At 41.9% G+C, this 27,880-nt stretch overlaps 1 protein-coding gene across 1 annotated transcript; it reads right to left on the reverse strand.

Annotated features, from left to right (window-relative positions):
- Nucleotides 1-27,880, reverse strand: LOC126188419 (uncharacterized). The gene is made up of 5 exons (XM_049930023.1): nucleotides 27,839-27,880; nucleotides 13,621-13,926; nucleotides 6,428-6,572; nucleotides 2,557-2,692; nucleotides 1-381 (listed from the first exon to the last, which is right to left on the reverse strand). Exons 1-5 carry the CDS (start codon nucleotides 27,878-27,880, stop codon nucleotides 279-281), a joined length of 732 nt encoding a protein of 243 aa, XP_049785980.1. The 3' UTR covers nucleotides 1-278.

The raw sequence follows: 27,880 nt of genomic DNA on the forward strand, positions 1-27,880 counted from the left end.
TTTTAGCAATAATATAGTATTTATTTCAAATAATAGTAATATTTACAAAATGAATAAATACATAGAACATTGTGACTTATAAATATACAGTACGACTTAGGAATCAGCACACGTAGACGGTACGTGAATAGTACCGGTGGCTCGCAGCCACAAGCCCTGTGAGTATATCGCAGCGTGGCCGGAGATGATTCAGCACGCAGCCCTCTCTGAGCGGAAATGGGTCCCCGCCCTCGACGTGACAGGCATGAACGAGACCGCAGGCTCGGCGCGGCCCGCCGTTACGCCATCGATTGGCCGATGTAGGCGTTGCAGTTGGGGCAGAAGTGGTCGACTGCGTACGCACATTCGGCACAGTAAGGCACGCACACGCACGGCCACAGCCTGCAACACCAAAGTGAGGTGAACTGCTGTCGTACAGGCATTTACACAATAGAACACGGCACAGGTTTCATTTCCCTGTTGTAAACGCTTAAACGGATAGGAGCTTCCAGTCAGTGATATTTGTACGGAAGGCAAGTAGACGCACAGTGAATTTGTAGAATCATCTAGTGTTCGATCCAATGAAACCCTGCCCTGCATCTCTTTGTGATTATTGAAGTATTATTTAAATATCGAGTAGTTTTGTCGGCATATTGTGTTTCATGCGAAAGTCACGCAAATATTCAATATCTCTCTATCTACAGGTAGTGTAAGAAAGAAAATGAATCGTATGAGGAATTAGGGATTGTAGGCTTCTTCAACCAGCATCAGTTTCTCAGTGGCTGAGTTGTACATGAAAAATACCAGTTTTTGGGTACTAATGTGACTGAAAATCTAAGATCATTCAGCATTGCAGTGCGTCAGCAATTTTAAGTATCGAAATAACTATGAAAAATCCGCCTTGATTGCACAAACTACCTGGTGTTTACCTAGGTTTCAGCGTGGGCAGCCAAGCCTTCAGAACAAAAAATAGCTTGCCTAAATAGGCATAGCCAAAAGCTAAAATCAACACCTATAGCGGCAAGACTATTTTTTTTTTTTTTTTTTTTTTTTTTTACAAATACACGGTACATACGTACCAAGTCAATAATATTACTTATCTCAACCCTGTGTGTGCTGCCTCGCCCCCAGCTAACGTACGATGGTCACACGCTCTCCATTGAACTCGGTAAACTAGGTAGTTTGTGCAATCGACGCGGATTTTTTATAATTATTTGACTGAAAATCGTTACTTTATTTTCCTGTTACATTGTGGGTGCTATGCAGGAAGAAATTGTCGCTACCCCTACATAGGCCACTGAATTTCTGATTCAATAGTCATGATCACTATGCTACATCGAAGACAGAGTGAGCAATATTTGTTTGCTTGCAGTGGAAAGAGACAACGTAAAAAAATTCTCTTGGCAATGCGCAACACTTACTAATGAAAATTTTCTGAGCATCCTGTGACCCTGCCGCGCTAAATGAACAACCCAGTGTCGAAACTCTGAGCTCTTCTGCAATTTCCTCTGGTTCCTCCGCTATACAAACTTTGTGAGGCTCCCTGGCCGAAGATTTGATAGATAGCTGCTTTTGTAAGCATCATTCTCTTTGGGTAAAATATAATTCCTTCGGATTATTCTGATTAATCTGTCTACTACGTAATTTCCCCGTGCTTTCTTTACTTTCATACTGCTTAAATTTAACTTAACGCTTTCAAAAAGGAATCTGCTAACTAACAGAAAATGTTTGTCGAGTGCCATATTTAGGATGATCATGAGGAAAAGTGACTAACTAGAAAAAAAAAAAGTTGCCGTAAGTTTTATATCCCATTAACGTTTAGGTAATGATACATTGATGAAATAGAAAGCTGGAAGAAACATGTGAAAATAACGACGCGTACTGACGTGCGAAGTTTTTTCACATCTCATTGCTCCTCAGATATACGCTGACTACAATATGACGCTGCATATTTACAAAGAAGTTCTTATGGACACTATGTGCATCCCACCATTACTTGGTGAGAGCTTATTCGAGAAGTATAATTACAGGCGTAAGTGTTTTGAATATGAAGGCAATTAAAGAAAAACAAGCTACGCCGGACAGTAAGAAGATAAACATGTTATGGATAGTGAATCTAGTCCTGATATTAACTTTAATTTCGGCAAGCGAGGTAAAGCAGAAATTTGAGCTCCAGAAATGAATTCAGTATACAGCAAAGAGTGGCTAACCGTTAATTACGTACATCCTGTGTAAGGACAATCGCGAGAACTCTTAGTAATTCAATGTGTGTGAGGGTAAATGATTTCGTAACAGGGTAGCTTATAACAGCTTCGAAACGTTTGAATGTAAGAATAATCCCTTAGTAAGAAGACTAATCACAGTTTCGTGTCTCATCTCTTACCATGTTGCACTGCATACATTGGTACGACCTATCAATAAACGTGCAGAGTCTGCAAACAATGGGAATTGTGAGATTGGTATTCAATGTACGTGTTTAAACATACTGGTGAGGTCAACATCACGGGCGTGTTAGTAATCTAGGTGTGTGCGCCATAGAACGCTTTAAGCTGTCCCAACATAACCACAATTACTCACCCGAATATGCACAGCAGCAGCGCCAGCAAGTGCGTGTTTGTGGATGGCTTTGACGACGTCCTGGTTACTATGGTAGCTCGACACGCGGGACACTCAGTTGTACACGGGTCCGTGCCCAGCATCAGAGGTGCCACCACTGCAACGGTAAAGACAAGACATCAGTTTCAGCCTTAAACCGAAATTCCAGCGGAGAACTAGGTAATAGTGCAGTGGTACTCTATCAGGGTTTGCAAAAACAGACTGTCTTATGGGATAACAGCAATCAGTGATTTTATAATGTTACTTAAAATCCGTCTTGACTGCAAATTTTTTATTCATATGACCGGCGATGGACATCAGACGACTGAGCGGACCGCGGCACAACACCAAAATGGCGGGAACCACAGAAGCAGACCGTAGAGGAAAACAAGTTCACACCAGCACCATGGATATATAAATCGCCCTATGCTTTTTAGATCGTATAAAAATGATAATTTTACTGTTTTTAAATTCTGACAAGTACAGATTTTAACCTTAACATCTACATATTTTAATTAAGTATTTTTAATATAAAAAAGATCTACTGAATACAGTATGTGCAAATGGAATGTAACAAATGTACCAGACGCCACCTGTCGGTAATAGTGTTAAAATTAATATAAATGACGTGCACTCTGCCCCCCATTTTTATGTGACGTAGCATGTGAAAGTTGCTGGATTTGGACGAGTTACTCCTGTAACTGAAATATCAGGTACGTTCTGGTACATTTGATGTTGATTAGATAGGATGAAAAAGATTTGCTTCCGTGAAATAGTAAATTAGTCTGAAGATGGTTCTGAATGAACCAAATCCGGTCATATGAATAAAAAATTTGCAATCATGACGGATTTTAAGTAACATATTTATCAGGGTAACCATATGTGTACGGTGGTTTTTGTACCTGCTTTGCATCAGGCAATGTGTGGTTATACGAATCACAGTTTCATGGCATTTTCTTATCCAGAAAGTATTGTGAAACTTCCTGGCAGATTAAAACTGTGTGCTGGACCGAGACTCGAACTCGGGACCTTTGCCTTTTGCGGGCAAGTGCGCTACCATCTACGGGGCTTGAGTCGTGCTTGGGTAGTTCAGATGGTAGAGCACTTGCCAGCGGAAGGCAAAGATCCCGAGTTCGAGTCCCGGTCCGGCACACAGTTTTAATCAGTCAGGAAGTTTCATATCAGCACACACACTCCGGGGCTTGAGTCGTGCTTGGGTAGTTCAGATGGTAGAGCACTTGCCAGCGGAAGGCAAAGATCCCGAGTTCGAGTCCCGGTCCGGCACACAGTTTTAATCTGTCAGGAAGTTTCATATCAGCGCACACTCCGCTGCAGAGTGAAAATCTCATTCTGAAAAAAAATATTGTCTTTTTGCAAGAACAAATATACCTGCATGTTTACTTAAGTCGTTTTGAAGCTAAGTGATTCGACGGGAATAATAGTAGCAATAATTCTAACTTCAGTAAAGGACTGTTCTTTATGGTCCTTTTGGCTTATAGGTGATATTTTGAACTTTTCGCTTTTTAACAATGATAAATTTAGCTATGTAATGGATGAATTTAGTCATTGTAACTGATGGCTTACTGTGGTTATTGCTGGCGGCGGAGGTATTGACAATATTGGTGGCTTCGAGAGTTAATTATCTTAATTACTTATCGTACATTAAATGTAAGTTTTTAGTAGAGGCATTGATATTTCGTAATATTATTCTACGATGTCTTTTGTATTGAGGACCATGGACGTCCTAAGGTGGATCAAATGTAGCTATTTATGTGTGGTGTAAAGGATCCGTTGTGTGTGAAAATTAAACTTCGTGATTTGGCTGTATATTATAATAAAGAACACTGATTAAAAGAACATTACATTTTGTCTTTGCCAAAAACAGAGAAGCGATTCTTGCTGTTGTAGCACTCAGTGGCACTCTGATTGTCTGTCTGAGGCACCCTTGTTGATCTCAGAGTCTCAGTTCAATTGCGTAGCTCAGCTCTGAGCTAAATGTCTCTCGTGCAGTGGGACTTACATTTTTCCCAGTGACATTCGGGCCCAAGGAAACGTCCAAAAGAATTTAATTTTCTTATATTTTGTCGATGCCTGATACTATTTTAAGAATACCGCAGTCGATATCCTTGCCGGAAAAATACCGAGCAGCAGGCGCCAGCTGGTTATCTGTACCTTCTAGATCTTTCTGCATTCTCCCGCCTTTTCCCGGCGGACTGGACATTGTCTTGTCAGTAGCTTTAAAATTATTACAATCGAAGTGGAAAGTTATTTCATCGTTTGAAGACGAATAAATCAGTATCAGATGTTATCTTTCATTGTAAGTGACGTTAGCCTATTTAATGATTAGTTAGCAAGTACAGAATTAGTTATGCCAAGTACAATGTTGCTGCACTTTTTGTTTTTTATGCTATCGTGGCTGAAGTAAGCTCTCTCCATAATCGGATGCCAACCATTAGGAACTGTCAGGAGGCCTAAAATTACGGGCCAAAAGCTTACACTGTACTAATTGTGTGTTGTACTTAAAAATGAGCCAGTTGGCTATGTTTCGTCAATGAATGTTCTTGATTTGTATCATAACCAGTTTCCGAAAATTATGCCCATATCCAGATCACCGTATTCATGTTTATTACGGGGAGACATAAATGCGAGTACATGAACAGATGAAGTTTATTGACATTGTCAAGAACTGTCACCGTGTGTACAGAAAACCATGAAGCTCGTCGCAAAAACGGAGATGAAAGGTTAAAAATACTTCCTGGTACAGTACAACAGCGGAAGACATGTTTTTCAGGAAGAACAGAATGTAGAAATCCTTATTGCACTTATGTGCATTAGCACGGATAATTGAAATCTGTTGTAGCATAAACATAAACCACATGAAAGATGCCAGGGAGAGGTAATACTGTCTCCATCTTGAATGTTGGTTTGACCACTCAGTGCTTTACTACGGATGGTTCTATTAAACGCTTTCCACAAACGTTTGAACGGCCTTACGTAGCAATTTTTAGGCGGATCTACATTCCAGGTTGCAGTATGAACCACGACCGAAGTTTTAATTTTTCATATTACCAACTTTTTACTACAGCGAAAGAAGCGGTAATTCACAGAAATCTTACGTTTTACTAAGAATGAGGTTCGTTCACTCATGTGTGACAATTAGCTTCATAAAGTTTTTCTGGAAAGGGAGAAATACGTAATTACACAGTGTGAACACAGTTTAACTATCTTAACTACTTGTTTAATTAATTTGGAATTTTTCCCAAGTACGGACGGAGGCGTGAAAGATTGACGTAGCGCATTACCATTACTATTACTATTATACTATTACTATTTTTATTTTACACGGAGAAATTTCATTGAAACTAATATGTTAGGCGCTTCCACCTTCAAAACTTTGGCAGAAATTGGACTCAAAAGTGCCGATTGCTTTGTTTGTTTGTTTGTATCTATACTTTAGTTTCCTTTGCAAGCACGTATTTCTGCTTACTGTTCGATGGCACTGATCTTGTGACCATAAGACAAGTTGCAGTCACGTATATGCTTTCTCCTTCCGTTCAGATCAGTCTCTTGCGACATTACGAAAAATAAATTACTTCAGTCCCTGCAGTACTCATGCGTCCCTCGTCCACATATCGAGGAACTGCCTGTCAAGGACAGATCAGCATGCGCTGCGCGCTGTCTTACTTTACGTAACCAGAAAAATTACTGCTTCACGGGCCTCTACGCGATTAGTAGTAAGGACGGAGGAAAATTACCAGCAGCTTCGTTGTCGTAAACAGCACAGGGGTACACATGGAATATACATCGCTAACCAGTCTCAGACGATGAAAAATGGGTATATGGTGATACCTACCTGTGATGTTGTGTTGGATGTATCCAGGTTGTGGTGGGGGCGGGCCGTAAGGCTGCGCTTGAGGTGTCGGTGTGTACGGTGGTGGCTGTGTGGGCGGCGGCTGGAACCCATATGGGGGTGGCTGGCTCTTGTTTGGCTCCATATTCTGTTTGGGAAAAAAACAGGAATTTTGTAATTAACATCTTATGGCCGGAGTTTAAAACGAAAAAGACAATGTAAAGTATTGCTTAAGGGAGGAGACTGCACGTCCTCTGGCAGACTAATACATTTGCCAGTTGTAATAATTACCTGGCTGTTTCACCTAACACCTCGTCTGATGTCCACGAAGAATGGTAACACATGAATCGGCAGAAATACTTGCACTGTATTTCTAAAATCTAAGCACATTACTAACTTAAAATTTAACCATAAGAACTGGAAACATACAGGATGAACCGTAACTCTACCAACAAACTTGCAGATATTTCATAAATGATTAAAAGACGAAAATGAACATGACATGTTGGCTCTAAGATGCATACCTGTAGAGATAGGGCACTTTTCCAGTAGAATAAATGTGTTTCTTTACTTGAAAATGACTAACTGCTCATAGTTCTTTATCTATCCATTTCAGAGACCATGTTTAAGAGTTGGGTTGTTTTGGGGGAAGAGACCAAACTGCGAGGTCATCGGTCTCACCGGGTTAGGGAAGGACGGGGAAGGAAGTCGGCCGTGCCCTTTCAAAGGAACCATCCCGGCATTTGCCTGGAGCGATTTAGGGAAATCACGGAAAACGTGAATCAGGATGGCCGGACGCGGGATTGAACCGTCGTCCTCCCGAATGCGAGTCCAGTGTGATAGCCACTGCGCCACCTCGCTCGGTTTAAGAGACTTATCTTGTTGTGGTCCATATTGCCACCTGTGAGCGTTTGGTCGGTTCGTCAGTAGAGTTCTCGTTCACCCTACGTACGAACAACGTTCTTAAAGGAAGAATAAATGTTAACTAGATAATCTTTATCTAAATATTTACGTCCTGTAAGGATTCAAACGAAACAAAATTTCTAAAAAGCATTAGTTAATATTCTTTGTGCACCTTCTGCATTCTATTTGAGCTCAATATTTTCCACGGATTGGGCAAGTGTGTATCAGATTCACTCCTAAAATTTGCTGAAAGTTCTTTTAACAGTGTCTTATGGCTGCGTTGACCGTCTTCAGGCGTCTGTTGAGTTCATCCCACAAATCTTTTATGAGCTTAATACCTGATGGTTGTACAACAGCAACTAAAGATAGGTAGTTTCTACAGAACCCTTCAGATTGTCTTCTAGTCGGCATGCACTATATCATCGAAAGTAACTGAACACAGAATTACGAGGAACATCCCCAGAACGTAACACCATATCCTCCGTACTTAATTGTTTGCGCTGCGTTTGACAGAAGTTTAACTAATGAGGAGGCATTGAATAGAATTGGGGAGAAGAGGAGTTTATGGCACAACTTGACTAGAAGAAGGGATCGGTTGGTAGGACATGTTCTGAGGCATCAAGGGATCACCAATTTAGTACTGGAGAACAGCGTGGAGGGTAAAAATCTTAGAGGGAGACCAAGAAATGAAGACACTAATCAGATTCAGAAGGATGTAGGCTGCAGTAGGAACTGGGAGATGAAGATGCTTGCACAGGATAGAGTAGCATGGAGAGCTGCATCAAACCAGTCTCAGGACCGAAGGCTACAACAACAACAACAACAACAACAACAACAACAACAACAACCTTCTTCACACACTGGCAATGCTAAATACTCACATCGGCTTAACGCAGCGTATTTGCAATATTGATCGCTCTAAATCAAGCATTCTCAGTCATCCGTTGTCCGGTGGCGTCGCTCTTTACAGAACCTTTAGCGCAGCTTACCACTATCTACAGAAGTATATAGCTCGTCATTGCACCCACTTCTAATTCCCTACGCACAGTAACTGAATTGCACTGATGACAGCGCTTTGGAACCCTCGAACGGTTCTTTCCGCTGATTTCATGCAGTTTTTAGCTGTAGTTGTTCCTTCGTTTTTACACAATCACACCACCAACAACCAATTTGGGTAGCTTTAGAAGGGTTGAAACATCCCTGATCGATTTATTACTCAGGTGACATCCAATCATTATTCCATGTTTGTTTGTTTGTTTGGGGGAGGGGAACGAACAGCAAGGTCACCAGTCCCATGATCCAGGGTAGCAGAAATCAAGGGAGGGCAGCAAGCACAGTGCAGTCAAGGGGAAGGGATTAAGCGCAGACAAAGAGGAAAAAAAATGGACGTTAGGGCAGTAGGAAGAGGAAATAACAGGAGGGGTTGGGTGGGAATAGGAAGAGCAGGAGTGTCCCAGAACCAGTACTTGTTATGGGGCACAAATTCGCCAGAGACCCGTCCCGACACCCACACCATATATATCATATATATCATATCCAATGGATACACCGGGGAAATAAGACAAGTGAAGGGGAAACACAACAGCGCAACAGACCAGACAAAATGTAGGGAAAGGCGGGGAGAACCTGGGCGGCGCGGAGGCCTACGATACCTGAAGTATTCCTACTCAGAAGGAAAATTCTGAGGACTTATACTGAGAATACAAGCCACTTTCGTGACGAAAATCGAAGACAGACGTAACCATGCTACCGTCATCGTCCCGTCGTCCGCTAACACACAAGGAAGGTGGAAAGGCATTTAGTGCCAAGACCCGGAAGTTGGGGGTAGTCCTTGTTCAAAATCACTGAACTCTCCTGATCGACTCATTGTACTGTTGTTGTCGTCGTTGTCTTCAGTCCTGAGACTGGTTTGATGCAGCTCTCCATGCTACTCTATTCTGTGCGTTGTTGCATCTTACTAGATTTAGCTAGTCTTCTTCGTTATTTAACTGAAAAGTTATGATTAATGGTTCTACGTTTTATTTTGATTTGAAAATGGTGTATTAGTGTCAGTCTGGAAGATCACCGGTGGGATCGACGTTTGAGAAAATCGCTATGGATGCAGAGCAGAGAAATGAAGTGCGTCATCACACTTTTTCCCAACGCACCACGTAAACGAAACGAGCTACTAGACAGGCACAACTTTAAAGCATGCCATAACTCGTCAAATGAGTGGTGTGCATAGAATGATCAAGGGAGTATTTTCTGACTAACGGCTACACTTTTTTTGTTTTTTGTTTTTTTTTAAGAGACAGGCTGAGGGAGATGCTGGCCGAAAAGAACGTAAAATGAAAGATATTGTCAGAAACAAATTTGATTTCTGAGACCTGTGTCAATTCGAAGGAAATCATTTTGGGCATCTGGTCATTATCAAACAATGTAACAGAACTGTATGTTCCCACAGACATTGCAGCGGTCTCTTCATAGAGCGGAGCACCGCTGCAGAGTCATTCGAAACTTCGACAGTTTAGTTGTACCGTCTCACACTGACGTCGCTAATACTCAAGATTATTTCATTAGAATATTGAGAGGTTTTATGAGAGTCGTAATGGATGGAGTACAAGCGAATTGGGAAGTTACGCTCCCTGTGAATCGAACCATCCCGGCATTTGCCTTGGGTGATTTAGGGTGACCAAAGGTAAATGAAAACTATGTCCGGAGCCTCTCTTCTGAGTCCCCAGTATCTTGACCTGGCTCAACTCCATGTAACGGAGTGATAACGGCAAGAGCATGCAAATTACGCTGTTTGACAAAATAGAAGAAAATTAAGGCTTGGTTAATTTATAGCCACGGAAAGTATAAGCGCACCGGATCAGAAGATCGCCACACATTCCTCCCCCCGTCCTCCTCAACATCACGCTAATACCATGAAACATCACCCACTGCCCTGATAATCACGTCAATTTGTATATGAAAAGAATCCACGAGTTTCTTCACGTATGCCACCTTCAGGAGAAGTCACTCATTAATGATTAGGTGCCGCAGACCTACAAATCGGCTGTTATGCTGACAGTTACGCCTCACTGGCTGTTCTCATTGTCCCAGGTATTTTTTATGGGTTTAAGATCTGATGATCTAGCAGCCCAGTTGTGGTGCCCGATTGTTCATCAAACCTGGAACGTTAACGCTGCTGTCAGTTATGACCGGAATGTCCAGAGCATACTAATTATGAAGGGCGCCTACAGCGGTCAAATAATCGCCCTACTTAATTTTTTACGGTAACCTGAGTAGTACGAAAATCATCCACAAAACAGAAACAATGTTTGGCCCTGACCTGTACTACATCCACCACTGAAGAAAACGTCTCATGGAGCGGTAGACGTAGTCTAAGCTTCTTATCATTCTGAAGGAAGGAGAATCGCGACTCTTCAGACCACATTACAAACCTCCATTGTCCAGTTTCTGTGTTTGGCCCTTTGTAGAAATGCTCTTTGACTTGCGGCCTTGAGCAGCGGCCTTTTTCAAAATGCCCTGTCCCTAATGGCAATTTCATGCACTAACCTTCGCAATGTCCGCTCGGAAACCAGCCGAGAGACAACTGCATTTTCTGAGAACAGCGTTTCACTTCTGGTTTGAAACAATTGATCACTGACAAGGTGCGGCTTTGGTCAACGGTCCCTGTCAGCTAGGATCATTCTATGACTATTTTTCTTACGTGCTATATGGCTGCGAGTGGTTATAGCGTTGTCGTAAGCATGGTGGATGCTTCGCGTTGACATATCCATGATTAGGGCAGCTTTATCGATGATATAGTCCTAGACTCTTCGGAATGTAATAGCATTAGGTCTCGTCTCCACATCGACCTACCGTAATGCGCATACACTGTACAACTGTCTGGCTAATACAGAACACTTGACATGTGAGCTCTAGAATCACTAACAGTTTTACACCATTTACAGGCCTCCAAATCAGCTGGGCGCACTTTCATCAGGGTGATGTTTCGTGCAGTTATATTACTATAAATGAACACTGCTTGAGGAGTTACGACAGGGAAATATTTTTATCTAAGGAAAAGGTTGGCTACTAATATTTCGATACCGCTTCATCCCACAACGACCTACACTTACTGCTGTTCAATCTAAATGTATTCCCTACGCACTGTAATTCAAAGAATTAGGAAAGTCTGACAGGGACAAGCAGAGACGTCTCCAGGCTGACTGAAGACATTGTGGAAGGTTCAGGAGAGCGACGCAGTGCGGTTGCGAGCGCCGTTCGATACCACCACCGCCCACAGACACTTGTTGCTACACGACACCCGCCAACATCCTTGCGCAAGCGTCCTCACAATCACTGAGATTAAGCTTCAGCGGAAACTGGTATCAGGCGGTTGGACGAGTACGTCGTCGTCGTCTCTGTTTTTCCTGCAGAGACCTTTCCCCGATTCCTTGATATTTCACCACGACGCAGACGGTCACAGAAGTCATCAGGAAGGTGGGGCAGTGTGGGAATGTACTTGTGCCATTTAGAAGCACACGGATATAGTTGTGTAGCCAACTTATACTGACAAAAAAAAAAAAAAAGGGATAAGCAGTTTTTCACTTTAATTCGAGACAATACGTTCCATTGCCTACTTTGTATTTTTAAATGATACCTAGACAGACCTTTTTGGAGTTCGGCTTTATAAATTGTAGCCTCGGAATCTGATTTTCTAGAAGTTCTGTACTGGCTTCCCTAATTCTCTGGGAGTTTTTGGTAAGAAAAATGTTCCTTTAACATTGAAGAATTCCATCAGCTGACAAAACCTGAAGTTTCAGCAAGTTCCTTAAGGTTGTGGCAATGTAAAGATGTTAGATGACGCATTCGCCGGCTCAGATGTCATTCCACATTGAGTAAGAATAATTCAACTTTAAGTTTCAGTTGCTGTCTACTTCACCACAGCCCCCTCCCAATCAAAATTTACAATATAATTTCGGCATAAAAATATTGTTAAGCTAAAAATTAAATAATGTACTTTATATCTGAGTGTTTGTATCATTTTCAAGCAAATTCCCGTGTGATTCATTCTTGCTCTAGCTTCTTCCGTGTCGATATAGTTAATACCGTTACGGTGCTACAGACTGTTAGATGTTGCCGTCACCTCTCAAAAGAGAAAGAGGAACCTCTCTTCGAGTAGATTCACAGAGCTCTTAAGAAGACCATTATGTTTTTAAATACCACACAAATTCCAAGTGGTTCGTTATGTGTGAAGTCCATCATCGTGAAGCCGTTCTGTTGTACGAGTAGCTATTATCGAGGTTCTGATCAGAAACACTACAATTTCTTTCTAACTGTTACGCAACCTTTAATAATTTCTTTCTAACAATCGAACTCTCAGATTATTTAAATCTTATGATAGGAATTTCACCTTCACCTTCCCTCCAATCCCCGCCCCCCCCCCCCCCCCCTCCGCCGATATGTCCAACAACGCATAAATTTGACGTCAACATAGCCTGTGTTATTATTCATGGTTTCACCTTATTTGCGCGACGTGTTTGAGAAAATAAGAAATACGATACTAATAAGTATGACTTTGTTAGGTAAAAGGTGGGCTGTTTTTAAGCAAAGACAAAAAGGTAACGGTAACATTTACACCTAGTAAGGCCAGCACACATACGTCAGCGAAGCACCCCCCACCCACGGAATGGAAAATTTCGTGCCGTAACGGTAGAGACGGGAAACCTTGTCGCCACAGTTACAAACAAGCGTAACTATAGGCCTGAGGAAAACAAACGCTACGTCTGTGTCGATCTTAAGAACAGCTGTTTCTCTGCGTGAGCGTTTGGCGTAACAGCGTTGCCAATACGCTGAACATCGAAACTGCTGTACACCCAAAGGTATTATGGTTAGTGCAAACTGCTAACAAACCATGTCAAAGGTATAGCTTAGAGAAACTTCTTCGCTGACTACTTTGAGGACGTAGTAATTAACATTATTCGTTGACCTACTTTCACAGTATTAGGAAACCAGCTGACAATTACTTTACACATGACTGTGTATAGCACAAATTTTGCTTTCAGTAACTACTGATAAAGCGCGACTCTTTACTATTGGTGGGCGACACTGAAAGGGGAAATCGTAAATAAGCAACCGCACTAGACTTGCGTTTCGAAACTGTCCGACACTAAATCGCTGTGACGACGACCTTGGGAGCTGGTACGCTGGGCAGCAACAAATAGACAGGGGGCGTGGGGACTTGCGAAAGGAACGTCTATGAATACGTGGACGACTGCGTGGCGGATTGGACCGGGTCCGAGGGGCGTGCAGAGTTCACTCACCTGGTCGCTGGTCCTTAGCACCGGGAGAATAGCAAGCGAAGTGGCACGCAGGCGGGCGAAGTTGGCAGCGCAACGGAACTCGCAGTACTGGCCCAGCGTCGCCGGAGGCCCGTGATAAGTACGGCGGCGTGGCGTGGCGCGGCGCGGCGTCACGTTATCGCTGACGTCACGCGGGGCGCTCGCTACTGGGAAGCGAAGCGGCCCTGGCGACGCGCCAGCAGGCACACTCAGCGTCACGTGGTGCGAGGTTTCGCCAGCCGCCGCTTTCGTTGCAGCCAGCGCGACTGTTTTCGCCTGGCTATTGTCCTGCAGCGATTCCCAACTTGTCGAGCGCTACCAACACCGACTCAAAGGAAGGCCTCGGCGCTTGTTGGTGACGTCACGTCAGCTAGGCACGGCGAACGCCAGGTCTGTTGCAGGCATACTCATAATGGTGGTTTCTCCCTTTCTGACACAGGAAAATGGGGAAACTATAGGCGGTAGTTGACCAACACACATTGTTCTGAGAGATTTCTGCAATCAATTAATTGTGCAATTCATTACACTTCTTAACAAATAGTGTACTCCTGAACTTCAATTTCCACCTGTTTTAACGATTGACATACAAAAACAACATCATGGTCCAGCAGCAATAGAATTCGTGCTTCTTTACCTTATTTGTAAATCTGAGGCAGTTACGTTTGTACTGGGTTGCTTTTACAAGAAACTGCGAACATATTGGTGCTCTTCTTTAGGTATCTTCGTTGACTATGGGGTGGGGAGCACTGAATGTTAATGAAATATCTTGCGATTGTACACATTGGGGGAAGGGGTGGGGGACAGAAGAGGAGGCAAAAGAGAGATACTTCTTTCATCAAAAAAAATTTTTATTATCTTGTAAAGCTTCTCCTTTCAGTTGCAAGAGGGGAATATTTATCTTTTCTAATGCGCATGTTTAAAAAAGTTTAAGCTCAGCAGTATTTTCGATGTATGAAGCTATTTTGTTTCCTGTTTAGAATTCCTTTCGTTGAAAACGACTTTAATCTGATGACTGGCAACAGTTGGACGTTTACACATGTAAATTAGTTCACATTTCCAATGACGATGTCAAACGAAAATAAATAAATAAAAGAAACGAGTTAATTGTAAGGGGGTTGGGGTAAGTATCGATAACAAAATGGATCATGTAAATATAGTTACTTGAATGTAAAATTTCCGAAGCTTGAAATGGGGCAAAGCATCTTCTCATATTGATCTACGTTTGTTTCGACATGATTCAGTAATACTGAATTATGATCTTCATTTGTAGCTTTACGATAGCAACAAAATCTTTCATCTAAATAAAACTGCAGAATCCAAAACAATACCAAACGTCTTGTCCAAAAATAAGAGATTTATAGTGATAAGCACGCCCAGGCGTTTCTGACTGCAACAGACCTGGCGTTCGCCGTGCCTAGCTGACTTGACGTCACCAACAAGCGCCGAGGCCTTCCTTTGAGTCGGTGTTGGCGCTACCCGCCCTTCTCCCCCCCACCTCCTCCAAAGGGGCCATGATAGTACTAATTGCGGGAGGGGGGGGGGCTAGCTTGCTAAAACAAGGACATGTGAATTCAAATTTTGATTAATTTACTGCAAGAAAATCAAGTTATAATACAATTTTGTCATAATAAAAAATTTTAATTTACCTTTACAGTGGCAATAAAAAATTTTAATCCCCTTTTACACTGCTACTATGCACTTATCAATAGGACTGTGCCACCACCTCAGAATACTCCTAATTGTTAACTTTTCATGTTGCTGTTGTTGTTGTTGTTGTTGTTGTTGTTGTGGTCTTCAGTCCTGAGACTGGTTTGATCCAGCTCTCCATGCTACTCTATCCTGTGCAAGTTTCTACGTCTCCCAGTATTTACTGCAACCTACACGTTTCTGAATCTGCTTAGTGTATTCATCTCTTGGTCTCCCTCTACGATTTTTACCCTCCACGCTGCCTGCGGATACTAAATTGGTGATCCCTTAATGCCTCAGAACATGTCCTACCAACCGATCCCTTCTTCTGGTCAAGTTGCGCCCCAAATTTCTTGCCTTCCCAATTCTATTCAATACTACCTCATTAGTTATATGATCTACCCATCTAATCTTCAGCATTATTTGTAGCACCATAAATCTGCATGCCTTCGGGAAAAATTACGGCTGTAGTTTCCCCTTGCTTTCAGCCGTTCACAGTACCAGCACAGCAAGGCTGTTTTGGTTAGTGTTACAAGGCCAGATCAGTCAATCATCCAGACTGTTGCCCCTGCAACTACTGAAAAGGCTGCTGCCCCTCTTCAGGAACCACACATTTGTCTGGCCTCTCAACAGATACCCCTCCGTTGTGGTTGCACCTACGGTACAGCCGGTCGGCGTGGCCGAGCGTCTCTAGGCGCTTCACTCCGCAACCGCGCAGCTGCTACGGTCGCAGGTTCGAATCCTGCCTCGGGCATGGATGTGTGTGATGTCCTTAGGTTAGTTAGGTTTAAGTAGTTCTAAGTTCTAGGGGACTGATGACCTCAGAAGTTAAGTTCCATAGTTCTAAGAGCCATTTGAACGTTTGTTTTTATTTTATTTTATTTTATTTTTTGCACCTATGGTACGGCTATCTGTATCGATGAAGCACGCAAGCCTCCCCACCAACGGCGAGGTCCATGGTTCATGGTTCACTGCTAAATGAAAAACAAGGTTTTTAATTACTAGCGGCTCCCAAGGGTCCGGGCTGCAGAGTAACGTTTCCAAAGGAGAATTTAATGAAATAAATGGGAAGAATGACTTCTTTTCCTATGTTAAGCCAACGTCTGTATTTTGTCTTCTACGAAGCCAATGCAGAAAACTCGATTTCGCAAAGGTAGGGTGTTGAAAATGATAACAGTATAACAAACTTTCTTCTTTTCAGCGCAGGAAACACATCGATTCAGCCCTGGCCAGAATTCGAAGAGTGTTTTACTACTAAATTGTCTTTTGATTTTGCTGTGAAGTCTAAGAAGACTTCTTCTTCGCAGTTGAGAGACCTGTGGGAGTACAGTTTTCGCGCGCTATCTGTAAGACAGAAAGCAATAGATGGCCATTGATTCTGATTTTGTCAGTATGATAGATCGGTGTAGCGAAACTGCAATAAATTTACATATCCGTAGTAATAGATTATGAGGAATGGGGATAATCGAAGGCAAATTCGGTGTCAGAAGATGAAACGACTTCCCTATATCATTTAGTGAAGCATACGAAAAACGGTAGAAGGACTTTTATTGATGAAATGCGAACAAAACACGGTACGATTCTCAGAACCCAGCAGGATATCATGGACAAGATTTAGCGCTATTATTGCGAGCTATATTCTGTACATCAAAGTAGTGATGCTTCCTTGGAAGAATTCCTTGACATCCTAGCCCCACAGCTGACAGAAGATGACAACGATAGAATTATCGAGGTTGTCAGTGAAGAAGACGTGTATGAGACTCTGTGCGCTTCACCACCAAAAAAATCCCCAGGACCGGATGGTCTGCCAGCAGAGTTTTACATCCGTTACTGGCCAGTAGTAGTTGCGAAAATTACGGACATTGTAAATGAGGTTATTCAAGGTAAAATGATTCCGACTGAGTTTAAGGAGAGTAAAATTGATGTGGTGACAAAAAATAATGGAAACGAAGATTTAAATAGTTTTCGTCCAATTTCACTGCTGAATTCTGATTATAAAGTAATAGCTAGAATAGTAAACAAGAGAATTTTATGCCTTACAGATAAAATTATTAATCAACATCAGAACTGAGCGCAAGGCAGAACCATTTTTCAAAATCTAGCAGAATTCAGGGACATCACTGAAATAACTTCTGTAACAAACATAAAGTGTGCTTTATTGTTTTTAGATTTTTATAAAGCGTTCCATGTAGTAAATCATGAATATCTTCTACAGACATTGAAGAAGATAGGTTTAGCGATAGGGTCAGACAGTTAATTAAGAACATAGCAACTGGAATAAATGCTAAAATAGCGGTGAATTGTCAACAGTCCAGGCCGATGCAAATACAACGAGATGTTTCTCAAGGAAGTCCTTTGTCCATGTCGCTCTTTGCCATTTCGCTGGAACCTTTCCTCCGACATATCCGTGCTAGATTAAAAGGCTTACCATTATCAGGAACTAAAACAGTTTTAAGAGCCTATGCTGACAATATAGGGGTCATTATAAGGAATAATGACGAAGTAACCACGCTTACAACAGTGATTGATTCGTACTGTAGAGCATCTGAAGTCAATGCAAACGAAAGAAAAAGTAAAAACTTAAATCTCAGAGGCTTTGATAACATCAACGTCAAGTGGGCAAAATTAGTCCGACAACATAAAACACTTGGGATCAGCCTGACAGCATGCCCTATGAAAATGACGGCTTTAAATTGGAAAGTTGTAGCAGATAAAGTGCAAGGAGCCATTATAGAGAATTTAACTCGATATATCAACCAACTTCAAGGAACACAGTATAACTCACGCATCCTTGCTAAAACTTATTATACTGCCCATCTGTTTCCAATACCGAGAATGATAGCGAGGAGAATAACTTTTTGTGGAGAGGTGAATTGTTCAGAGTAACTGCTAAAGTAGCCACTTTAGATCTTAAAAGTGGTGGACGAGGATTAACTGATATAACGGATAAAGCCTTTGCACTTGTTATCAAAAGGCATGTTAATTTAATAAGAGACTCACGAGAAAGCATAACCAGCCAACTTTTCGAGATCATTAAACCTCGAAGGCTGCTTCCCCCGATTGACGTGGAGAATATCAACAGTCGCTTACAGCATGTGGGGATTTTCTATGTTGAGTTTAGTTATGTTAGTGTCGAATTCAGGCAGTTACGCCACTTAACATCGAAAGCCATAACGCGGGAGAGAAAGAAAAGCGAAGGAAGGAACAAAATAGAACGACAGTTTCCAAACATTGAGTGGACTGACATTTGGAAAAACATTAGTTCTAATGTGCACACGTCTAATATAAAAACGTCATGGTACAAGACAGTTAACAACATAGTTAGCACCAATGAAAGACTGCATGCAATCGGACACTGTCAAACAAATTTATGTCAACAATGCCATCTAGTTGACACAATAATTTATAGATATACTTCCAGTGGTCACGTGAATAGTTGGAAGTGGATCCTGGAGCAAAAGCTCTGATTACAAGAACATCCCCCGAGTATACAGAGTGTTACAAAAAGGTACGGCCAAACTTTCAGGAAACATTCCTCACACACAAATAAAGAAAAGATGTTATGTGGACATGTGTACGGAAACGCTTAATGTCCATGTTAGAGCTCATTTTAGTTTCGTCAGTATGTACTGTACTTCCTCGATTCACCGCCATGATTTCATACGGGATACTCTATCGGAGCTGCTAGAACATGTGCCTTTACAAGGACGACACAACATGTGGTTCATGCACGATGGAGCTCCTGCACATTTCAGTCGAAGTGTTCGTACGCTTCTCAACAACAGATTCGGTGACCGATGGATTGGTAGAGGCGGACCAATTCCATGCTCTCCACGCTCTCCTGACCTCAACCCTCTTGACTTTCATTTATGGGGGCGTTTGAAAGCTCTTGTCTACGCAACCCCGGTCCAAATGTAGAGGCTCTTCGTGCTCGTACTGTGGACGGCTGTGATACAATACGCCATTCTCTAGGGCTGCATCAGCGCATCAGGGATTCCATGCGACGGAAGGTGTAAGCATGTATCCTCGCTAACGGAGGACATTTTGAACATTTCCTGTAACAAAGTGTTTGAAGTCACGCTGGTACGTTCTGTTGCTGTGTGTTTCCATTCCATGATTAATGTGATTTGAAGAGAAGTAATAAAATGAGCTCTAACATGTAAAGTAAGCGTTTCCGGACACATGTCCAGATAACTTATTTTCTTTCTTTGTGTGTGAGGAATGTTTATTGAAAGTTTAGCCGTACCTTTTTGTAACACCCTGTGTATGGCTGTCATTGATACACAGGCCTGAAGCACGCTATTTCCCAGAAGCAAAGAATAACGCTGTGTATTGGTTGCTGGGAAATTTTGTTAATTACGTCCTTAACAAATTAGGATCCGATAGCATCATAGAGTTCAAGGTACACATGGTGTGTGAATTCCACAAAATTAGAAGGTATTCGAATCACAAGAAAAAGTTCGGTAATATGTTGAAAATTGTATTTGAAAGAATGGGCGCTGGTTAATATAAAGAAGAAGACTGTGTTAACAGTGATGTATTGCAGTTACCTTAAGAATATTATTTAAAATTTTATAGTATATTTTTGGTGTGTGCTTTTTCTACTTCAGAGATTAGTTTTTGAAATTTATAAGCTAATGTACAGAACTTATGTGACAGTGAGATTGTGTGTCTAATAGTGTCAAAACACAAAAAATTAAAGGTACATTATTGACCTACATCAGAAATCTAGATATAGACGGTTTTTATGGAAAGGTGCTTATCGATTGGTTAAAACAGTAAGATTCTATTTGAAAATGTAATATTCAATGGCTGGCATATTGCACTGTTCATTTTTGCACTATAATGTGTAAGGCAGTTTGACAGTGAAAGACTTATTATATATAGGTCTGATCACTTCAGATACTTAACATTCAATTAATGTCCAGAAAGTGTAGTTGGAAGGCTAGTCAACTTTATTATATATCTCCTTTCCGCCATTCTCAAGTATTTCTAAAATTGTCTAATATGATTATTAAATTGTTTCATATTCTAAATTATCCCACCAACTTGCTGATATCCATCATAAAGAACTATTTATGCTTCTGAAAGATTGGAGCTCATGTAATACAAAGTGCAGATTTTATTTCTCCATGTTGAAGTTTTAATGTCTCAAAAACTTTTCTTGATGTTTAACTTAATTCTTTATGGTAATTTAGTGAGTAACACAATCTTCTGCTGTCTTTCTTTAACATCACCATAATTGAAGTGATCAAACTGTTTTTGTTTAAATAACTTTATGTATAACTAACATGTGTCCGTGGTTAGTATATGAACTTAGTATGTATTTGGAATGTGTAACATTGTTTTTTTAATAAATATTTTTATTAAAAAAAGAGCGGTTCTAGGCGATACAGTCTGGAACCACGCGACCGATAGGGTCGCATGTTCGAATCCTGCCTCGGGCATGGATGTGTGTGATGTCGTTATGTTAGTTAGGTTTAAGTAGTTCTAAGTTATAGGGGACTGATGACTTCAGAAGTTAAGTTCCATAGTGCTCAGAGCCATTTGAACCTTTGATTTTTATTTTTATTTTATTTTATTATTATTATTTTTTTCACCTACGGTACGGCTACCTGTATCGATGAAGCACGCAAGCCTCTCCACCAACGGAGAGGTCCGTGGTTCATGGTTCATTGCTAAATGAAAAACAAGTTTTTTAATTACTAGCGGCTCCCAAGGGTCCGGGCTGCTGCGTAAAGTTTTCCAAGGAGAATTTAATGAAATAAATGGGAAGAATGAATTCTTTTTCTATGTTAAGCCAACGTCTGTATTTTGTCTTCTAAGAAGCCAATGCAGAAAACTTGATTTCGCAAAGGTAGGGTGTTGAAAATGATAACAGTATAACAAATGTTATTCTTTTCAGCGCAGGAAACCCAGAGATACAGCCCTGGCCAGAATTCGAAGAGTGTTTTACTACTAAATTGCATTTTGATTTTGCTGTGAAGTCTAAGAAGACTTCTTCTTCGCAGTTGAGAGAACTGTGGGAGTACAGTTTTCGCGCTCTATCTGTAAGACAGAAAGCAATAGATGGCCATTGATTCTGATTTTGTCAGTATACTAGATCGCTGTAGCGAAACCGCAATAAATTTACATATCCTTAGTAATAGATTATGAGGAAGGGGGAGAGGGCGATGAGAATTGTGATTAAAAATTGAGTCATGAATACGGAAAGGTTGCAAAACCTTGCTCTTGGGGAAGGTTGCCTGCTCTTACGCCAGCTATAATTAGACCAAAGTCCAGAGTCCATTATTTTATCTGTGACTTAGCACTTCGCTAGTTGAGAAGGAATTCTGTCTGGGAGCACGACATTTGGCTTTAATTGCTCTAGTGAGGAGATATACAGTATCAGCAACAAAATTCGATCGTTTCTCCATCCGTAGAGACGTGTGTTTATTCTCGTATACACCACTAACGAACCCAATTTCAGTAAAATAAAATCGTATTCTCCAAAAAATATATTTTAAGACACATATTTTCCTAAACAACATAACAAAATTACGGTTTATTCACCAATTTTCACATTTAAACACTATTCTTTGTTTTTATATTTGCTCACTGCATAACTGAACACATAAATAATGTTTGAACTTCATGAGATATCCCGTCTGCCGTACAACTGCTTTCAAACTCCCTTGTATATTATCATATATTTTTATTTTTGCTTTGAATTCAAACTCAGTTAGACTGCATTCTTCCTTCAGCTTCATTTTCGAATGTTTCTAATTGATTATAGTTTTCCTGTTATCTTATACCAAGTTCTGTCCCATTAATTTTTTACAGAGTTAAGATGAGACTAATACCCGATTACTTTTAGCACCGTTGTAAACAAGACATTCTTTTGCAAGGTTGTTCTATCTTTCGGATCATGGTTTACATTGTTGTGGTTTTCAGTTTGATGACTGGTTTGACTCAGCTCTCCAGCTAGTCTATCCTGTGGAGGCTCATCATCTCTGGAAAATTACTGAAACCCTCCACCACTTGATGTCTCAGAATGTGTCCTATCAATCCTTTTTGTGTCTAGCTATGCCAGAAATTTCGTTTCTCCCCAATTCAGTTAAATACCTTCACATCAGTAGCGCGGTCTACGCATCTAATCTTCATCATTCTTCTGTAGCATCCTATTTCAAAAGCTACTAATCTCTTCTTGTCTGAACTGCTAACCTTCCATGAATCTCATTCGTACAAGACTACACTCCAGACAAACACCTTCAGAAAAGACTTCCTAACACTTAAATCCATATACGAAGTTAACAAATTGCTCTTTTTCCTCCTTACCACAGCCAGCCTGCGTTTTGTATCCTCGCTGCTTCTGCTATCATAAGTTATTCTGATACCCAAATAGCAAACCTCATTTGCTACCTTTAGTGCCTCATTTCATAATCTAATTCCCCCACCATCACCTGATTTCATTCGACTGCATCCCATAACCCTACTTTTACTTTTGTTGCTGCTCATCTTACAACATATTTTCAAGACACTATCCATTATACTTAACTGCTCTTCAAGTACTTTGCTAACTCTGACAGAATTACTGAGTAATCAGCAAAATTTTAAGTTTTATTCCTTCTGTGGAAATTTGTTTCCCCAAATCTTTCTTTAGTTTCGTTTACTGGTTGCTGAATGAACAGACCGAATAACCATCTTCAGATTGAAACTCTCCTTCCGTGTTTGTCCACAAACAGAGGTCCGCCTTGAGCGTAACACAATTTTTATTTTCGAGACATGTTTCGCTGAAGTTTCAGTAGCATCAGTGTTTTATTATTATCTAGTTTCTTATGCTGTGGTTCTGGATGTTTATATTATTTCATGCAAATGTTTTGTTTCACACTTTACTCAAGAAATCCACATTAGCCGGCCGCGGTGGCCGAGTCGTTCAGTCCGGAACCGCTCGACTGCTACGGTCGCAGATTCCAATCCAACCTCGGGCGTGGATGTGTGTGATGTCCTTAGGTTAGTTAGGTTTCAGTAGTTCTAAGTTCTAGGGGACTTATTACCTCAGATGTGAAGTCCCATAGTGCTCAAAGCCATTTGAACCAAATCTACATTATGTAGCAACAAGAGAGATGATAAAAAACGCACTGATGATGTTGATACTTCAGCGAAACATGTCTGGGAAATAAAAGTAAAAACAAAAACTGTGTTTTGCTCAAGGGGGACCTCTCCAAGAACCAATCTAGACTGAATAACATCGAGGATAGGCTACAACGCTGTCTCACTTTCAGTCAACACCACAGGTGTCGATAGGTCGACAACCGACACGAGAGGCGGCGTGTAGCTCAGCGACTGTTTCACCAAGAAGTTGCAGCGGTGGCGCCGCCGGAGAAATACGCCGGCTTCACAGTCGAGCGGGAAGTTCCAAGTAAGCTCGACTACCGAGAAGACCGCCTTCCACTTGTGTACATCGCGCTGCATCGTCGGCTTCTAGCGAGTCCCCACCAGCCCATTTTTCAATGAACATTCTAGTGGAACAAGAACTATATACTATCCAGCCTTAGCTTCTGGGATACCAGTTGAACTACAGGATCTGCTGCCTAAACCTACTTGTGAAAAGTTGAGTATTCCTCAATAATTGTGTGCCTTCTTGTCACTAATCATTATCAGTGTTTGAGGGTTCTCCTCATTCTCCTCTCATAGCATTGCCCTCAGCGCACTATAAATAGTGCATGGTGTTGATCAATAACACCTGCTTCTGTGGTTGTATCGAAAGTACGACTCAACAGCTCGCGCCAAGGAGAGAGAAGTTTAGAGGCTCATAGTGAAATTTTTTCCTGACAGACAACCAGAACAGTTAAGAATTTGAAATTTTATTTAATAAGTTAACTACATACTTTGGTGAACAGTCACTCACAGCTGTTGCGAGGTTCAAGTTTTTCCGCCTTAAGCGGGCAACAGGTGAAACTCATAAAGAATAGATCACACAATTACTTCCCAACAACATGCAACCAAACTACAAATATTTGTGTCGCTGTGGGCAATCATACAGTGAAGTAGTGGTGGGTAACGCTATAAATCAAAATGCTTGGGACGATAGAATTCGAACTGCTCTTTTGAAACACCTGATCCTCGTTTACATACAGTGTAGCAGTTAATTGAGGCTCAGGACACTTGTGACTTACCTAAGTGCGAGATGCAAATGTCAATTATTAACGAAGTGCTTAGTGACAGTGCTAGTGGTGCTGTAGAACGTAAATAGGCCCGTGCCCGCCTGGCCCATGTGTCACAGCGCGTGACGTCAAGTACAGAGACAAACAGCGTCATGCAGTGCCGGCGGAACACTGGTAGACAGAAAAACAAAGCAAAGTCTTGCCCAAAGTTCTTTAGTCGCCATAAGCATGCTAGTGACCAAGAAGCGACGCTATTTGTTATTTTTGCAACATAAATGTCATATTCAGCCAGAGTGCATGGAAAAGTTGCGTGGACAGAAAACTTCCCAACAAAATGCAACTAAACTAGCTCAGATCATTAATGTTGCCACGGCACAGCCAGTCACGGAACAGTGCGACCCGGTGGTTGTACTAGATGCTGTGGGTGGTCGTCGTAGTACAAAAATTAGCAAACACCGGTCATCTACTGTATTTTGCAGACGCAAACGCAGGTCCACTACCAAATCTTTGTCCACTTCACCTGTCATACATTGCAGTTGCTCATAGCAATAGCGAGGAAGAGATAGTTCCCTCTTGTATGTGGAAGGCTGCTGGGTCTAGATGCTTGTTACTTTGACAGTAGCTAAGAAAGATGTCAAACTGCTACTGGACACTGGTGTTTCGGTTACATTTCTGACCAGATTGAATCAATCTACGCATTTGTTCTCAGCTTGAAACGGACAGGAAATTCCAGTTTTGGAAACTTTTAGTATGACAGTTACTTTTCCAGCTAACGAAGACGGTTGTATTCACAGTCCTTTCTGCCAAATCTTCCCAGGATATTTTTGGCTTAGATTCTTTTGACATTTTCGGATTGTCAGTTCACAAGTCAGTGTTGCAAATTTCGAGAGATATGTCTGCCGCCTCAAGATTCAAGCTTTGTGCGACAAATTTAGTGAACTTTCTAGCGACAGTCTCGGATGTGTAAACAGTTTTTCAGATCATGTGTCACTCAAAGACAATGCACAACCCACGTTTTGTCGAGCTAGGCAAGTGCCCATTACCATTAGCGAACAGGTAACTGAAAAGTCACGACAATGGTAAGCTGATGCAGTCATTAAGCCAATCGGTGCAAGTCAGTGGTTTTCGCAAACCTTCAAGACGACTTCGACTATGAAATCTCAGACATTGATAGACACGTACACTTTGCCCCGCTTAGAGGAACTGATGGATGGAGTAATCGAGGGTCGTTATTTTTCCAGGATAGACCTCGCAGGTGCTTATGTCTAGTTGCCTTTGGATGACTTCTTTAAAGAAATCCTCTCGGGTTATTTGAATTTCAACGCCTTCCCTTCGGTAGTGCATCAGCACCGGCGATCTTCCAACGCTTTTTAGTACAAGTGACTGCCATGGAGCCTTTTGGCTCAAATTATCTGGACGACATTGTCGTGTCTGGACGTTCTGCAGAAGTGCTTTCAGCCAATCTCAGGTGCTTTTTTCAATTACTGTTATCGAGAGGCCTCAAGTATGTGCTCGTTTTCTTCGACGGAAGTAAAATACGTGGGGCACGTTAGTGTGCAGGGTATTCATGCCAGACAGACTCATTTGCGAGCCATCAAAGTTTTTCCGGCTTCCAACAATCTAAAGGAACTGCAAGCAGTATTAAGCAAACTGAATTACTACTTCAAATTCATTCCTCGAGCTTCTCAGATTGTAGCTCCGCTTTACTAGTTGCTGTTTAAGGATGTTCCGTTTGCATGGGGGCCATGCCCCGTCGGCAATCTAACCCAGGACCCCGTGCGCGGGAAGCGAAAACGATACCGCAAGACCACGAGCTGCGGACATGGTCAAATTAAACAGGCGCTATTTAGTAACACGTGCCTCATGCGTTTTCATCTGGTGTTGATCGTTCTTCTACTGGCCGAGGCGCTATTCTGTCGCATCGGGTCTGATCAACAGATTGTCCAAAAGCATTTGCCTCCAAACTTCTGACTAAGATTCAGATAATTACAGTCACATTGGAAACGAAGCATCGGCGAAACAAGTTTCATTGTTACCTCTATGGAAGGAAGTTCTACTTGGTCATAGATCATAATCGACTCATTTCACTCTTCCACTCAAGCAAGCCTGTTCTGCCATATACGGCTCAGAAATTGTAACAATGGGCTTTATTGTTGTCTAACTACAGCTATGAAATCCTGTACCGCCCTATGGCTCGACATTCCAATGCCGATGTGTTTTCGAGGTTACCGGTGGACAAGGATGATCAGTTCGACTCCTCTGAAGAATTGTGTTGTCAGGCGATGCTCTGGACGCTTCCTCAGTTCACAAATTTTCCATGGACTTCCGTTTCATAGCGCAAGAGAGAGCTGTGATGCAGATTTTAACATTTTGCTTAATTACATGTGCATAGCGTGGCCAAGGGACTGAAAGACATTGTGCCACCGGAAGTACATCGATACTTCGCTCACCGTCAAGCCTTGTTATTACAGCACAATGTTTTACTCTTATATACTGTGAATGAACAGGTCTGGGTCACTATCCCACGCACCCTTCAGCAGGATGATTCAAGGTTGTAGCACGAAGAACACTGGGGTATTGTGAGGACAAAGCATCTTCCTCGAGTCCATTGTTCTTGACCAGGGATGGACGCAGAGACTAAGGACATGACGTCACACTGCACCGCTTGCATGGAGCAACAGGCGGCTTGCCTTCAACGCTTTCCTGACTGGAAACGCCCCAGAGGTTTGTGGAAACGCATCCGCATTGACTTTGCTGGACCTTTGTGGAACATACGATGGCTTATTATAGTGGATACTTTCAACCATTTTTCCGTTGTGGTTCTGATAAACCCTACGACGTGAGCAAGTATTATCAGCACATTTACTTCAATTTTTTCCATCGAGTTCTTGCTGGAAGTGTTAGTGTCTGATAATGGACTGCATTTGATCACAGCGCCGTTCCACCCGCAATCAAATGATAAAGTTGAAATTTTTGTGCGAACATTCAAGGCGCAGATGAGTAAATTCCACGGAAGTCGATCATGGGAGCAGGCCTTGCAACCGTTTCTGTCTGCCTTCCATGCGATGCCTCGAGAGGGACGTTACCCAGCCGAATTCCCGCATTGCTGCTGACATCGCACTCTACTTCATCAGCTGCACCCATAAATGAGAAATACCGGTCAGTACAAAGATTCTCATTTTCGGATCCAGGACGCAGTACTCTTTAGGAACCCCCCAGCCTGGACAGCGATGGCAACAAGTGCCATTTCATGTGTCCTTGGACACAACATGTTGTTGGTTTCTTTCCCTCACATGCCACTGCTGAAGACACCGGAACCAGCTTCACCCTCTGGCACTCCGTGATCCTGCGACTGGGTTTCGTTTTACAGATTCAACGCGCAGCCAGGAGCCAGGGTCGCGGCCGTCCAT

Source organism: Schistocerca cancellata, chromosome 5 (assembly GCF_023864275.1).
Source record: "Schistocerca cancellata isolate TAMUIC-IGC-003103 chromosome 5, iqSchCanc2.1, whole genome shotgun sequence".
Taxonomy (NCBI): Eukaryota; Metazoa; Arthropoda; class Insecta; order Orthoptera; family Acrididae; genus Schistocerca; species Schistocerca cancellata.

Coding starts and splice junctions, on each gene's coding strand:
- LOC126188419 (XM_049930023.1), bottom strand. CDS start 27,880: ATGGACGGCCGCGACCCTGGCTCCTGGCTGCGCGTTGAATCT. Junction 6,573..13,620: donor TGCTAAGGACCAGCGACCAG/GTGAGTGAACTC, acceptor TTTCCCAAACAG/AATATGGAGCCAAACAAGAG. Junction 382..2,556: donor CTGCTGCTGTGCATATTCGG/GTGAGTAATTGT, acceptor TTGGTGTTGCAG/GCTGTGGCCGTGCGTGTGCG.